General features: G+C 41.3%; 1 protein-coding gene across 4 annotated transcripts in view; it reads left to right on the top strand.

Annotated features, from left to right (window-relative positions):
* Positions 1 to 16,374, top strand: part of fras1 (Fraser extracellular matrix complex subunit 1) — a 189,835-nt gene that overhangs the window by 67,654 nt on the left and 105,807 nt on the right. For all 4 annotated transcript variants that reach the window (XM_034296447.1, XM_034296446.1, XM_034296445.1 and 1 more), the window contains 6 exons: positions 182 to 341; positions 4,757 to 4,890; positions 4,977 to 5,060; positions 13,022 to 13,123; positions 13,495 to 13,686; positions 15,746 to 15,859. In XM_034296447.1, coding sequence (XP_034152338.1) covers positions 182 to 341; positions 4,757 to 4,890; positions 4,977 to 5,060; positions 13,022 to 13,123; positions 13,495 to 13,686; positions 15,746 to 15,859 — 786 coding nt within the window. The remainder of the gene's footprint in view (positions 1 to 181; positions 342 to 4,756; positions 4,891 to 4,976; positions 5,061 to 13,021; positions 13,124 to 13,494; positions 13,687 to 15,745; positions 15,860 to 16,374) is intronic.

The following is a 16,374-nucleotide window of genomic DNA, read 5'->3' as shown; positions in this document are numbered from 1 at the left end:
GTTATTTATTGAAGGTTGTGTCAGTCATTTATTTAGGGTTGGACCATTGGGAACAGACTCACTAAAGAAGAGGAGTTCTAGAATACGGATATCATTGATTTGTATTTCTCTCTCTCTGTATTCTTTCACACCATCCTCTCTCTCTTTTATCCCTCTGTTTATTTCCATATTCACTCCATAGCATGACAGTCAGTGGGCTGCTTCACAGTGTCAGCTGTGTTTGTGTTCTGAGGGGAGTGTGTCCTGTGGACCAAGACCGTGCCCCCCTCTCAGCTGCCCCTCAGACCGGACCCCCTTTATCCCTGCTGGAGACTGCTGCCCCAAGTGTGCCCACAATGGAGGTAGGTTTCATGCCAATGTGGCCTTCCCATACTCATTCCGACTTGTCCTTCCCATAACCATCCCGACTAGGCCTTTTCATACTCATCCCGACAAGGGCATTCCATACTCCTCCCGACGAGGCCTTCCCAAACTCATCCCGACTAGGCCTTCCCAAACTCATCCCGAATAGGCCTTCCCAAACTCATCCCGACTAGGCCTTCCCATACTCATCCCGACTAGGCCTCCCCATACTCATCCTGACTAGGCCTTCCCATAATCATCCCGACAAGGCCTTCCCATACTTTCTTTAAATGAAAGAAAAGAAAAAGAAAAATTAAATCAACAGCTTGTGACTCAACAGTTTATTCTTCACCCATCTAGTATAGAACTAAATTCGATGTTAGCCTTCTTGGGAAAACTTGCTCTGCTCAGTCTGTTGGAGAAGTTGCCTGGGGGTGGAGGTTCCTTCAGGTTAGCGGATCTCTGTCAGTTCTATTATACATATGCTGCCTGTGGTGTGCCCTCCAGCACTATGCTAGGCTGCTATGTAGCTAGCTGTATTGCTAGCATCTGAACTAGGAATTCTCTTTGCAGCAAATCCTAATGCTGCCTCCTTTAGAGCTTTCAGCACAACTTCAAGTTGAAGTTCTTTCCACCATCATTGCCTGGCTGACTTTGTATCTGTAACTTGACAAGACGTGGCCTACATTCAAAGAGCTGGGTTTAATTTTGTCGGCACTGTGGTTCTTGAGTGAGCTGGTGCTAGCGTCTTCACAGGACTATCTGCTAATGTAGCATAAGATAAGTATATGCTACATGCCACATACAGTGGGGCAAGTATTTAATACACTGCCGATTTTGCAGGTTTTTCCTACTTACAAAGCATGTAGAGGTCTGTAATTTTTATCATAGGTACACTTCAACTGTGACCGCATTGTATGATTTTTTCATAATTAATTTGCATTTTATTGCATGACATAAGTTTTTGATCACCTACCAACCTGTAAGAATTCCGGCTCTCACAGACCTGTTAGTTTTTCTTTAAGAAGCCCTCCTGTTCTCCACTCATTACCTGTATTAACTGCACCTGTTTGAACTTGTTACCTGTATAAAAGACAACTGTCTACACACTCAATCAAACAGACTCCAACCTCTCTACAATGGCCAAGACCAGAGAGCTGTGTAAGGACATCAGGGATAAAATTGTAGACCTGCACAAGGCTGGGATGGGCTACAGGACAATAGGCAAGCAGCTTGGTGAGAAGGCAACAACTATTGGCGCAATTATTAGAAAATGGAAGAAGTTCAACATGATGGTCAATCTCCCACACAGCCAGGGCAACTAAGGAGTGGTTCCGTAAGAAGCATCTCATGGTCCTGGAGTGGCCTAGCCAGTCTCCAGACCTGAACTCAATAGAAAATCTTTGGAGGGAGCTGAAAGTCCTTATTGCCCAGCGACAGCCCCGAAACCTGAAGGATCTGGAGAAGGTCTGTATTGAGGAGTGGGCCAAAATCTCTGCTGCAGCATGTGCAAACATGTTCAAGAACTACAGGAAACGTATGATCTGTGTTATTGCAAACAAATGTTTCAGTACCAAATATTAAGTTCTGCTTTTCTGATGTATCAAATACTTATTTCATGCAATAAAATGCAAATTAATTACTTAAAAACCATACAATGTGATTTTCTGGATTTATTTTTTTTATTCCGTCACTTACAGTTGAAGTGTACCTATGCTTTGTAAGTGGGAAAACCTGCAAAATCGGCAGTGTATCAAATACTTGTCCTCCCCACTGTATTAACCTAAGAAATGCTATTACAAATATTGGCTTAAGTATTTCTGATTCCATTTGCACTGTTGATGAACTCCGTCTGTCCATATCCTCATAAGAAACATGATTGATGCCCCTGAGTGTGATGAGAGCTACAGAGACATGTCCACTGTCCGACGGGTCATCTACATATGGACAAAGTTCCAGATCACTGGCAATCTACATAGGACATGTCCCACCAAATTCAGGCCTGAAGTTGCCTTATAGATGTCTAAAGAGCCAGAGGGTAACGTCAATGTCTCTCCAACATTTTCCCACAATCAATGTTAAAGTGCATGAGCCAACTGTCAGAATAAGACTCCACAAACTTGGTCTACATGGGAGCTCTAGGTGGAAGAAGCCTCTGGTTATGAAAAAGAATATAAAAAAATGACTGACATCTGCAAGACGACCTTGGTACAACTACTGGAACAGATGCCATGTTTGGTGAAAATGAAACTCTGTCTTCGAACAGAAGAACCTCATACTAACTGTAGAGCATAGAGGTGGTGGTATTGTGGTTTGGGGCTGCTTTTCTGCCTCAGGGCCTGGCCAACTTGACGTAGCTGAATCAAGCATAAATTCCATATTGTTCCAGAGAACTCTGAGGCGAATGTGAAGCCATCTGTCAAAAAGCTGAACCTTGCAACAGGACAATGATCCAAAACACCCTAACAAATCTACAACCGAATGGTTGAAATAGAATAAATGAACGGTGATGAAATGGCCATGTCAATGATCAGCTCTCAATCCTATTGAAATGCTGTGGGGGTCTTGTAGCGGGCTGTGCATGCCAGACATTCTGTGGGCATGACACAGTTGAAGGAGTACTGTAAAGAAGAGTGGGCAGTACATTTGCTCTGATTCAATGTAAGAGACTGATAGACAGTTGTAAGATTCGGCTCCATTAAGTAATTTCAGACAAAGGGGACTACATCAGCTTTGAAGCATCATGAATTTACTTTTTCTGCATTATCAAAATGCATATCTGTTGATTTATGTTGAATTCATGATGATTAAGTCATATCAGGGGTGTTTAAGTGAGATTTACACATCCGTATGTCCAAATATGTAAAACTAAAAGATAACTTTCTTGGGTGTGTACCTAGTTTCTAAATTACTATAATACCCAGGCAGATATTTAGGCTGTGTGTTTTATTACTGTATACTTTATTATTTCTATATACAATAATATTACTATATACTGTTTTATTATTTTACATTGTAATATTTATATATATTGTATTATTACTTCATACCGTAATATTGCTAAATACAGTAATATTACAATATACTGTAATATTACTATATACTGCATTATTACTATATATTGTAATATTACTGTACACTGAATTACTATATACGGTAATATTACTATATACTGTAATATAAACTGTTTCCAAAAATGTTGGGACGCTGCATGAAATGCAAATAATAACATAATTCAATCATGTGCAAATAATTTCTCCCTATATTTAATTGAAAATAGTACAAAGACAACATGTCAGATGTTAAACCTGAGAAATGTTATTGTTTTTGGAAATATACTTGCCCTTTTTTAATTTGATGCCAGCAACATCTGTAGTTCTCAAAGTGAAATGTATTCCCATTCTTGCTTGATCTAGGATTTCAGCTGCTCAACAGTTCGTGGTCTTCCCTGTCATTATTTCATTTCATAATGACTAAATGTTTTTGATGGATGACAGGTCTGGACTGCATGCAGACCAGTTTAGCACCCAGACTCTTTTACTACGGAGCCATGTTATTGTAATACGAGCAGAAAACCCTCTCTTGCTGAAATAAGCTTGAAAAAGACATCTTGATGGCAGTGTATGTTGCAACATGTATATATTGTTCAGCATTTATGGTGCCTTCACAGATGTGCATGTCACCCATGCCATGTGCACTAATGCGCCCCCATACCATCACCAACATTTCTCAGTTTCTGCATATGAAATGTTGTCTTTGTACTATTTTCTACTGAATTTAGGATTAAAATGATATGCGCATCATTGCTTTCTGTTTTTCTTTACATTTTACACAGCATCCCAACTGTTTTGGAAACGGGGTTGTATTTCTATGTACTGTATTATTACTATGTACTGTATTATTACTATGTACTGTATTATTACTATGTACTGTATTATTACTATATACTGTATTATTACTATGTACGGTAATATTACTATATACTGCATTATTACTATATACTGTATTATTACTACATACTGTATTATTACTATATACTGTATTATTACTACATACTGTATTATTACTATATACTGTATAATTACTCCTACCCTGTATGTGTGTGTCATTACTGTGTGTGTGTGTGTGTGTGTGTGTGTCATTACTGTGTGTGTGTGTGTGTGTGTGTGTGTGTGTCATTACTGTGTGTGTGTGTGTGTGTGTGTCATTACTGTGTGTGTGTGTGTGTGTGTGTGTGTCATTACTGTGTGTGTGTGTGTGTGTGTGTCATTACTGTGTGTGTGTGTGTGTGTGTGTCATTACTGTGTGTGTGTGTGTGTGTCATTACTGTGTGTGTGTGTGTGTGTGTGTGTCATTACTGTGTGTGTGTGTGTGTCATTACTGTGTGTGTGTGTGTGTGTGTGTGTGTCCACAGCTTCCTGTTCCTGGGAGGGTCTTGTCTACAGGGATGGGGAGGAGTGGAAGCCCACTGTGTGTTCCAAGTGTGTGTGTGCCGATGGTCAACCTCAGTGCTCCACCGCAGAATGTCCGCCTGTCGCATGTAAACTGGTTAGTAGGACTGTCACAGCTACACACACACACACACACACACACACACGCTCTGAAGCGTCCATTTGTGTACCTCTCTTCAACAGCGTGAGAACCTGGTGATCCAGCCAGGCCACTGCTGTCCCCAGTGTGTTCCCAACCCCTGCATCTCTGCTGGAGAGGAGTACAAGGTACAGCACTTTCATCGGTGTGTCTGTGTGTGTCTCTGTTTGTGCTCATTTTCTTTCATTTTCAGGACGGGAATTCTCCTGAAATATGAAAAGATTTTGCAATTGCTGACTTTTTAAAAGGCTTATGGCTTAGTTTTGGGGTATAGGGGAATGACTACAAATATTTTGAATTTGTTTAAGTTCATAAATTGCTTGAAGTTATTGTTGGACTGTCTCTCTATACATGCAACTTTCCCACTCAGGGAGAGCAGGGCAATGCCAGCGCGAATGGAGCGTCATCTGGTTATATTGCTCTCCCCCCATAATGCAATTAGCTAAAAACAAATGTTCTGCCTCAGCTAAAACACAGCACTGGCAAACCCTTAACGATTCTGGTACATGCCATGTAAATTTTATATAATGAACGTCTAACGCAGCTTTTAAAGTTGACCATTGACCTCCAATGACAGCTCTTTGTCTTGGTTATTGCCGGACCGCGTAAGCAGAGCCGGCTAAGAAGAGCAAATGTCTCTTGCTGAGTGACTGACTGACTGACCCTTGTTAAATAGCGGAGTGGTTAGAGATGCGGACTTGTGAACTATAGGTCCTGAGTTCATATCTCCTCTCAGGCGACGCGATGTACGCATTCTGAATTATTCCGTATAGACAAAAACTTTGCTGGCTAAAACTGAAACCGGAAATTGTATACTGTTATATTGCGACAGTTTTTGGCATGGAATAGTTCATCTTCAATCTTGCTAGAAATTGCTCAATTCTTATGATTATTCCTAGTTAGTAGATACTAGTAACCCTATTACTGGCTAATAAGCTGTTCAAACGGCCAGTGGCAAAACGCTTTTTGTGGTGGAGGTAAACTTAATAAGCAACCAAGTTTGTTTATATAGCACAATTCATACATCGAAGCACCTGAAAAGATAAGTGTTTTAACCTGGATTTTAAAATGTATACGTTTGGGGCACGTCTAAGATTTTCTGGTAGTTTTTTCCACTTGTGTACAGCATAGGTGCTAAACGCAGATTCTCCATGTTTAGTTTGGACTCTACTAGCTGATCTGTGTTCATGGATCTAAGAGCCCTGCTCGGTTTATATTCTTCAAACATATCGGAAATGTATTCTGGTCCTAAACCATTCAGAGATTTATAAACTAAAAGCACCACTTTGAAATCTATTCTGTAACTGACTGGAAGCCAATGCAAAGATTTAAGAACCGGAGTGATGTGCTCTGTTCTCTTGGTCCTGGTTAACATTCTAGCAGCAGCATTCTGAATGAGCTGTAGTTGTTTTACTGTCTTTTTCAGGAGTCCAGTTAAGAGGCCATTACAGTAGTCAACCCTATTGGGATAAAAGCATGGATGAGCTTCTCTTGGTCTTTTTGGGACACCAAGCCTTTGATTCCAGCTATGTTATTAAGATAATAGAATGCTGTTTTGGTGACCGCTTTGATATGACTGTTAAATGTGAGGTCTGAGTCTATCAGAACACCAAGATTACGCACTTGATCCCTGGTTTTAAGGGCCCGAGAATCCAGCTCTTTACTCATACTTGTTCTTTTATTTTTGTTGCCAAACACAATAATCTCAATAATCACAGTTTTGGTTCATCCAGGTATTTATATGCTCTATACAGTGACACAGAGAGTCTATTGAGCTGTTGTCATACGGTTTGAGAGCCATATATATTTGAGTATCATGGGCATAGCTGTGGTAGTTAATGTTGTTGTTCTCTAGAATTTGGCCCAGAGGCAGCATATAGAGATTGAACAGAAGTGGTCCGAGAACTGATCCCTGTGGAACTCTGCATTGTTATAGCCACCCTATCAGAATCATGATTACCAATGGGGACAAAGTAACTCCGGCCATCTAGATAAGATCTGAACCAATCAAGGACTGTCCCGGAGTGTCCTACCCAATTTTCCATCTATAAGTGTTCTATGATTTACAGTGTCAAATGCTGCACTGAGATCTAATAGAACCAGAACTGTTATTTTATCAGGGAGGGAGATTTGATACAGGTCTATAGTTGTTCATTATAGATGCATCCAGTGTTCTCTTTTTTAATAAGGGCTTAATGGCAGCTGTTTTTAGAGATGTTGGGAAAATGCCTGATTGCAGAGAGCTATTAACCATTTGTTGTAGGTCCATTATTATAGAATTAAAAATGGTTTTAAAAAAGTCTGATGGCAGTGTGTCGAGACAGCAAGTGGAAGTTTAAAGATGTCGAACTTTTCCTTCTAGGGATTTGTGATCAATTGTATTAAAATGCGACATAATAACCAAGTTATGTCTTGGTGGTCGTGGTGACGGTACAGAGTCCTTGTTAGACTGTGTAGTTCTGATGATCTGTCTAATACTTATAATTTGTTCACTAAAGAAACACACAAATTCATTACATTTTACAGTGGACATATGTCCTGATGCTATCTGCTTTATTGGGTTTGTAAGCTTGTCGACCATGACAAATAGAGTGCGGGTATTGTTGATATTCTTGTTGATCATTCCTGATAAAAGTTGCTGTCTGGCCCTGCGTAACTCATTGTTGAAGCTACCAAGGCTTTGTTTATAGATGTCATAGTGGATTTGAAGTTCAGTTTTCCTCCAATTCCTACATTCTCTCTTCAGGACGGTTACCATCATGGTGGTTCTCCATTGTGTTTCCTTACCGATGCAACTCCATCCATGACATTCAATATTTTGGCATTAAAGTTATCCAGGAGTACATCCTGGATAACGTTAGTCAGTTTGATACAATCCTCAATGGAGTCTAGTGACTGCTGAAACAGTCAGAATCCAGAACAGGTCCCTTTCCAGTCAGGATGTAGTCAGTCAGGATCCAGAGCAGATCTCATTCCAGTTAGGATGTAGTCAGACAAGATGTGCTTAATGGTGTAAAATCATTGTTGTGTGGACCCTATGATAACGCTGATGGCATTGGTGGACCATGATAATTCATTGGTTATTTGGCCACAAAGGAACTCATAACTGCTGACTCCCTATTGCAACCCCATCAAAATGTTATTGCCAGTTCTTACAGCCTGAGGTTTTCCTGTCAGTAAATCCAGTTGTGTGAGAGAAGTGTATATGTTTGTCTACTCTAGCTTTTTTCCCTCCTGTTCCTCTGTGTCGGCAGGCCGTGTTTGACATTTTCTCAGATCCCCATTAGCTCTTGCCAGAGCCATAGCTGTTCTTCCTGAATCCGCAAGAAACACGAAACATGACAGTAACAGAACATGCGTAGACAGCAAAATGTATACAAACAATACAAATAAATGCATTTCACATAGGAACCAAACAGCAGAAGATGTTTGTGGAGATTGGAGTGTGTCTTGGTATGTATACATTGTGTGTCAGAGTGTGCCTTCGTGTCTTTCCCCCTGTCTCTGGTGCCGTGAGATGTATTTTTTTTTAAGGTGGTTTTGCTGTTTGTTTGAGTGATTGAAGATGGATGCATGACTGTATAATGCCGGGAATTGGTTTTGGACATGGGGACTGGCGAGAGGCCCCTGGAGGAATGCTGGGATATGTATGGGTGTCTGAGCTGTATGCTCTCTGAGCACAAAGGCAATTAGGATTCTGACCCAGAACAATATTTCTCATGAAAACAACTCACGCCATTCACGTCTCCTCATCCATCAACCAGGATACACCAGCATCCATGTTGTTGAGGCTAGTTCTGTACATGCAGTGAAGGCCGAGACATGCTGCTCTGTTTCCAACCATACTGGTATATAATAATCAACTGACCATACTGATAGACAGTAATCAACTGACCATACTGATAGACAGTAATCAACTGACCATACTGGTATATAATAATCAACTGACCATACTGATAGACAGTAATCAACTGACCATACTGATAGACAATAATCAACTGACCATACTGGTATATAATAAACAACTGACCACAATGATAGACAATAATCAACTGACCATACTGATAGATAGTAGTTAACTGACCATAATGATAGATAGTAGTTAACTGACCATAATGATAGATAGTAATTAACTGACCATAATGATAGATAGTAATTAACTGACCATACTGATAGATAGTAGTTAACTGACCATACTGATAGATAGTAGTTAACTGACCATACTGGTAGATAGTAGTTAACTGACCATATTGATAGATAGTAATTAACTGACCATACTGATAGATAGTAATTAACTGACCATACTGGTAGATAGTAGTTAACTGACCGTAATGATAGATAGTAATTAACTGACCATACTGGTAGATAGTATTTAACTGACCGTAATGATAGATAGTAATTAACTGACCATACTGGTAGATAGTAATTAACTGACCGTAATGATAGATAGTAGTTAACTGACCATAATGGTTGATAGTAGTTAACTGACCGTAATGATAGATAGTAATTAACTGACTGTACTGGTAGATAGTAATTAACTGACTGTACTGGTAGATAGTAATTAACTGACCATACTGGTAGATAGTAGTTAACTGACCATAATGATAGATAGTAATTAACTGACCATAATGATAGATAGTAATTAACTGACCATACTGATAGATAGTAGTTAACTGACCATACTGATAGATAGTAGTTAACTGACCATATTGATAGATAGTAATTAACTGACCATACTGATAGATAGTAATTAACTGACCATACTGGTAGATAGTAGTTAACTGACCGTAATGATAGATAGTACTTAACTGACCATACTGGTAGATAGTATTTAACTGACCGTAATGATAGATAGTAATTAACTGACCATACTGGTAGATAGTAATTAACTGACCGTAATGATAGATAGTAGTTAACTGACCATAATGGTAGATAGTAGTTAACTGACCATACTGGTAGATAGTAATTAACTGACCGTAATGATAGATAGTAGTTAACTGACCATAATGGTAGATAGTAGTTAACTGACCGTAATGATAGATAGTAATTAACTGACTGTACTGGTAGATAGTAATTAACTGACTGTACTGGTAGATAGTAATTAACTGACCATACTGGTAGATAGTAGTTAACTGACCGTAATGATAGATAGTAGTTAACTGACCATACTGGTTGATAGTAATTAACTGACCGTACTGCCTGATAGAAAACTAAGTAATTAACTAACCATTCTAACTCTGACTATAACTTTATTTTTAGGGTCTCACTGAGCTCACTGACTTTAGTAAATCACTGCTCTGTGGTCCTCTCCACTTTAAATCAAATCAGCAGCAAGCTGCCTCGGATGTATGTCACACACATACACATAAACACACGTACACACACACACACACACACACACACACCCTGCCAAACCATTTCGTCTAATGTATGTTTCATTAGCAAGGTGTGGGAGGACGGAAGAGCAGAGGACATCTCAGTTGGTTATTTATTAAAGATTATGAATAAAATTCTAGTAATTTACACACATCTTGTTAGAACTGTTTGTATGTGTGTCTGTGTGTGTCTCTGTTTGTGTCTGTGTGTGTGTCTCTCTTTGTGTCTGTTTGTGTGTGTCTGTGTGTGTGTGTGTGTCTGTGTGTGTGTGTCTGTGTGTCTGTGTGTGTCTGTGTGTCTGTGTGTGCGTCTGTGTGTGTGTGTGCGTCTGTGTGTGTGTGTGCGTCTGTGTGTGAGTGTGCGTCTGTGTGTGAGTGTGCGTCTGTGTGTGTGTGTGTGTGTGTGTGTGCGTCTGTGTGTGTGTGTGCGTCTGTGTGTGAGACATTCACATCTATCTGAAGTCTCCTTGTTCATAAGGTGTGTAATACGGAGTGTTACACTGAACTCTAAAATCTGTAACCCAACACAGGAGGTAACCCAACACAGAATGTAACACAACTCAGTAGGTAGCACAACACAGTAGGTAGCACAACACAGTAGGTAGCACAACACAGTAGGTAGCACAACACAGGAGGTAGGACAACACAGGAGGTAGCACAACACAGTAGGTAACACAACACAGTAGGTAGCACAACACAGTAGGTAGCACAACACAGGAGGTAGGACAACACAGTAGGTAGCACAACACAGGAGGTAGGACAACACAGGAGGTAGGACAACACAGTAGGTAGCACAACACAGGAGGTAGCACAACACAGTAGGTAACACAACACAGTAGGTAGCACAACACAGTAGGTAGCACAACACAGGAGGTAGGACAACACAGGAGGTAGCACAACACAGTAGGTAACACAACACAGTAGGTAGCACAACACAGTAGGTAGCACAACACAGGAGGTAGGACAACACAGGAGGTAGGACAACACAGGAGGTAGCACAACACAGTAGGTAACACAACACAGGAGATAGCTGAGAGATGAAAGCTCCACCATGATGTTCTTGTCTTTTCAAGTTAGTGGTTAGTTGAAATAAATGGAGAAAATATGACACAGTTGTTCAGCACTTACTGTGTTATGTGTGTGCATTAAGTCATGAACAGCTTGGCTGGTCTAGTATGGACACTGTCTCTGAGGTATTCATCCTAGCATGGATAAAAGACTTGTCATCTTATTTCACTGACAAACTGAGGACTTACCATCCACACACACCCCCAGACAGGGTGAGGGGAATGTTTAATGTGGGTGTTGATGTGAGGGGATGTTGGTTCACTGTGGATGTTGATGTGAGGGGATGTTGGTTTAATGTGGGTGTTGATGTGAGGGGATGTTGGTTTAATGTTGATGTGAGGGGATGTTGGTTTAATGTTGATGTGAGGGGATGTTGGTTTAATGTGGATGTTGATGTGAGGGGATGTTGGTTTACTGTGGATGTTGATGTGAGGGGATGTTGGTTTAATGTGGGTGTTGATGTGAGGGGATGTTGGTTTAATGTTGATGTGAGGGGATGTTGGTTTAATGTGGGTGTTGATGTGAGGGGATGTTGGTTTAATGTGGGTGTTGATGTGAGGGGATGTTGGTTAATGTGGGTGTTGATGTGAGGGGATGTTGGTTTAATGTGGGTGTTGATGTGAGGGGATGTTGATTTAATGTTGATGTGAGGGGATGTTGGTTTAATGTGGATGTTGATGTGAGGGGATGTTGGTTTACTGTGGATGTTGATGTGAGGGGATGTTGGTTTAATGTGGGTGTTGATGTGAGGGGATGTTGGTTTACTGTGGATGTTGATGTGAGGGGATGTTGGTTTAATGTGGGTGTTGATGTGAGGGGATGTTGGTTTAATGTTGATGTGAGGGGATGTTGGTTTAATGTGGGTGTTGATGTGAGGGGATGTTGGTTTAATGTGGGTGTTGATGTGAGGGGATGTTGGTTTAATGTGGGTGTTGATGTGAGGGGATGTTGGTTTAATGTGGATGTTGATGTGAGGGGATGTTGGTTTAATGTGGGTGTTGATGTGAGGGGATGTTGGTTTAATGTGGGTGTTGATGTGAGGGGATGTTGGTTTAATGTGGGTGTTGATGTGAGGGGATGTTGGTTTAATGTGGGTGTTGATGTGAGGGGATGTTGGTTTAATGTGGGTGTTGATGTGAGGGGATGTTGGTTTAATGTGGATGTTGATGTGAGGGGATGTTGGTCAGTGAGGTACTGGTCTGTTTCAGCGGTCAGTGAGGTACTGGTCTGTTTCAGCAGTCAGTGAGGTACTGGTCTGTTTCAGCAGTCAGTGAGGTACTGGTCTGTTTCAGCGGCGAGTGAGGTACTGGTCTGTTTCAGCGGTCAGTGAGGTACTGGTCTGTTTCAGCGGCGAGTGAGGTACTGGTCTGTTTCAGAGGTCAGTGAGGTACTGGTCTGTTTCAGCGGTCAGTGAGGTACTGGTCTGTTTCAGCGGTCAGTGAGGTACTGGTCTGTTTCAGAGGTCAGTGAGGTACTGGTCTGTTTCAGCGGTCCTGGACGGGCTCTCGGTGGGGAACGAGGTGTTGTCTCTTAGGTGTCTTTGCATACAGACAAACCTTTAAATATTAAATGTCCTGTTTGATATATACATTTGATTTCAGGGCTCAAATAAAGTATTTCAAATGTGTGTGTGTGTGTGTGTGCAGCATGGCGAGCAGTGGCAGAAGAGTGACTGCACCACCTGTGTGTGTGATCAGGGCCAATCTCGCTGTCACACACACACCTGCCCCCCCAAGGCCTGTGAGAAGGTGAGGATCCCAAGACCTGAGGCTCTGTGATGTTACGTTGTGTCTGTCTATCTGCCTGCCTGTCTATCTGCCTGCCTGTCTGCCTGTCTGAATGTATGTCTGCCTGTTTGCCTGCCTGCCTGCCTGTCTGTCTGTCTGTCTGCTTGTCTCTCTATCTGCCTGTCTGTATGTATGTCTGTCTGCCTGTTTGTCTGTCTGCCGGTTTGCTTCTCACTCTGCACGTGTCTGTGCAACGCTTTTTACAGTCAAAAAGAGAGATGGAATTATAAAACAAATTCAGCTTTTTCGTATAATTATTTTGGATGATGAATTTCTTAATTAAATGTGTTGATGCTTATTCTGTCCTAACATTCTCCTCTGTGCTGCTTCAGAACCAGGTCCGAGTCCAGAGGACAGGGCAGTGTTGTGATGAGTGTGTCGTTGCCAAGGGCAGCTGCATGTACGAGCTCACTGTCCGTTACCACGGTGATATGTGGAACAGCACCGGCTGTGAGTTCTGCACCTGTGAGCGGGGGCAGGTCATCTGCCAGAGAGCCCAATGTGCCCGAGTAGAATGCCCCAAGGTGAGCCAAACCTTTGCAAAATCACGGAGAAACCTATGAAAAACTTCTGCCTTACCTGTGCCAGACATCTGCCAAATCGCTACTAAGCTACAAAACACCTCTTCCAAACTGCTGACAAACCTCTGAAAATAAAGTCAAACTAAAAATAAATCATTTCAAAGAATATAAACATTAGCTCTTACTGCATTTGTCTATATTTGTGTAAATATGTTTTATTGGTTCCCTGAAGTTAAAACTTATTTTTAGTCTGTTTTGATGAAATAATCATCCAAATCAAACTGCATTGACAGAGAGAATGCAGCATGGATGAGTCTCTTCATTATAATCCATGATTTACTAGCTCAGTTGGAATGCTGGCTTGGCCTACATAGAAAACCATTCACATCTCTGCCATCAGTTATTTGAGGGCAACAAATATTCAAACTTTCACTTTCAGTGATTTCCACTTTTAGTGTTATTGGAAATGTTTATATTTTATTTCACCATTATTTAACCAGAAGTCATCTGAGAACCAAGCGCCATTACATCCTGAATACACTAACCAAATACATAATGTAGAAATATGTAGTAGAAGTGTACTATCATCTTGTCAGATACCTGTCTGATATCTGCCTGACACAGGTTAATGAGAAATGTGCTGAGATTGACTTGAAAATAAGTTGGTACTTATGTGTTAATGAAACGCCAAGTGCTAACCAATGACTCAAACCTTGAGGAGCACCCAGAGAAACTGCCAGATGTGTCAACCGCAGACCTTCTGAGGTAGCTCATTATTCACGGTCACAGAAATTGTTTCCTGACCACATTTGATCAACCATTATGCTGGTTGATCGCGTAAAGGTTTTGATTTAAAAGCTCCATAAAACCCATAATATTAATGTGCTGTGTAGCTTATGGCATTTTCAACACCATCATTATGGGTTTGATTACCACAGGGGGCCAGGAAGATAATGTATCCACACCACACAGTATGTCGCTCTGAACAATAGCTTCTGCTCCATTACCTAAATGTCTAAAATGTTATATTACTGAAATGAAGGTACGCAAGGTAAATGTAGAGAAAAACACGTCTCTATTCTACCTATTCAGACAAGTTTAACAGAAATTATAATCTGAAATCATTTTATCGCGGCTGGGACTCTTTAACAAAAGTAAAAGAAATCCAATTACTCTTCTTCTTCTCATGTGGGCATTAATCCGTCATCATAAATCACTGTGCAATGTAGCCTGTTAAGGATTCATTAAGAGTCAGCCTCACAGTTGGCTTCAGTCGACGTCAGGAAGCCAAGGTTACGCAGCGGGACAGTTAGCAGGCCACCGGGAGGGCTTGGAGGTCACACAGTGCATGTACACACCCACATACAAACACGCACACACACAGCCGACTGTTTGTTCTACTTCAGAGAGGGTCAGTTTCTTTTAAATACATGTTTTGTCAAGAGTTTCTGCATCATTGGGTGGAGCCCATGAGGAACGACAGAGGAGAGAATTTATTTGTTCATATAGCAGTGGGCCAGATAAGAAATAAGCACAAATGACACTATTTCCTGTTAACCCAGGTCAAAAGTAGTACGCTAAATAGGAAATAAGGCGCCGGTTTGACCGGAAACAGGGATTCTCCCTTGAATCTAAATGTCATTGTGCTCTGGATGTGAGTACTATGGCTGAGAATAGATTGACTTCTATGTTCTGGGTGGTAATTAAAGTTGTGTCTGTGTGAGAGTGAGTGTGTGTGCTCTGGGTGGTAATTAAAGTTTGTGTGTGTGTGTGTGCACACTTGTGAGCGGGCACATGTGTATGTGAGTGTGTGTACGTGTGTGTGTGTGCACGTGTGAGTGTGTGTTCTGGGTGGTAATTAAAGTTGTGTGGGAGTTTACACAAAGCAAATTCCTCTATCCACTGGACCGAAGAGAAGAGAAAAGGGGGAGGGAGAGGGAGAGGGGGAGATGACAATATGGCAGAAAGAGATGTGAAGAGAACAAAACTGAACTGTTCAGAGTGAGGGGAGAGAAAGAAAAAAAGATGGGGCGCTGAGCTGTTGCCTTCCCTTTCCTGACAGGGTGAGGAGCTGGTCCAGCTGCCAGGGAAGTGCTGTTCTGAATGTCAGCCCAGGAACTCATGTGTTTATCCAGACCCACTGGGGTCCTCTGGGGCACCACAGAAAGACTTGGCGGTGAGTTGAAGACTGGCTAGATGGAACACAAACCTACCACACACCAATAACACCTCAACCCAATAATAACACACCACACACCAATAACACCTCAACCCAATAATAACACACCCCAATAACACCTCAACCCAATAATAACACACCACACCCCAATAACACCTCAACCCAATAATAACACACCACACACCAATAACACCTCAACCCAATAATAACACACCCCAAACCAATAACACCTCAACCCAATAATAACACACTCCAATAACACCTCAACCCAATAATAACACACCACACACCAATAACACCTCAACCCAATAATAACACACCACACACCAATAACACCTCAACCCAATAATAACACACCACACACCAATAACACCTCAACCCAATAATAACATACCCCAATAACACCTCAACCCAATAATAACACACCACACACCAATAACACCTCAACCCAATAATAACACACCACACACCAATAACACCTCAACCCAATAATAACACACCACACACCAATA

Source organism: Esox lucius, chromosome 13 (genome assembly GCF_011004845.1).
Source record: "Esox lucius isolate fEsoLuc1 chromosome 13, fEsoLuc1.pri, whole genome shotgun sequence".
Taxonomy (NCBI): domain Eukaryota; kingdom Metazoa; phylum Chordata; class Actinopteri; order Esociformes; family Esocidae; genus Esox; species Esox lucius.
Note: the sequence above shows the minus strand (reverse complement) of the source record. Positions and strands in the feature narration are given on the sequence as shown.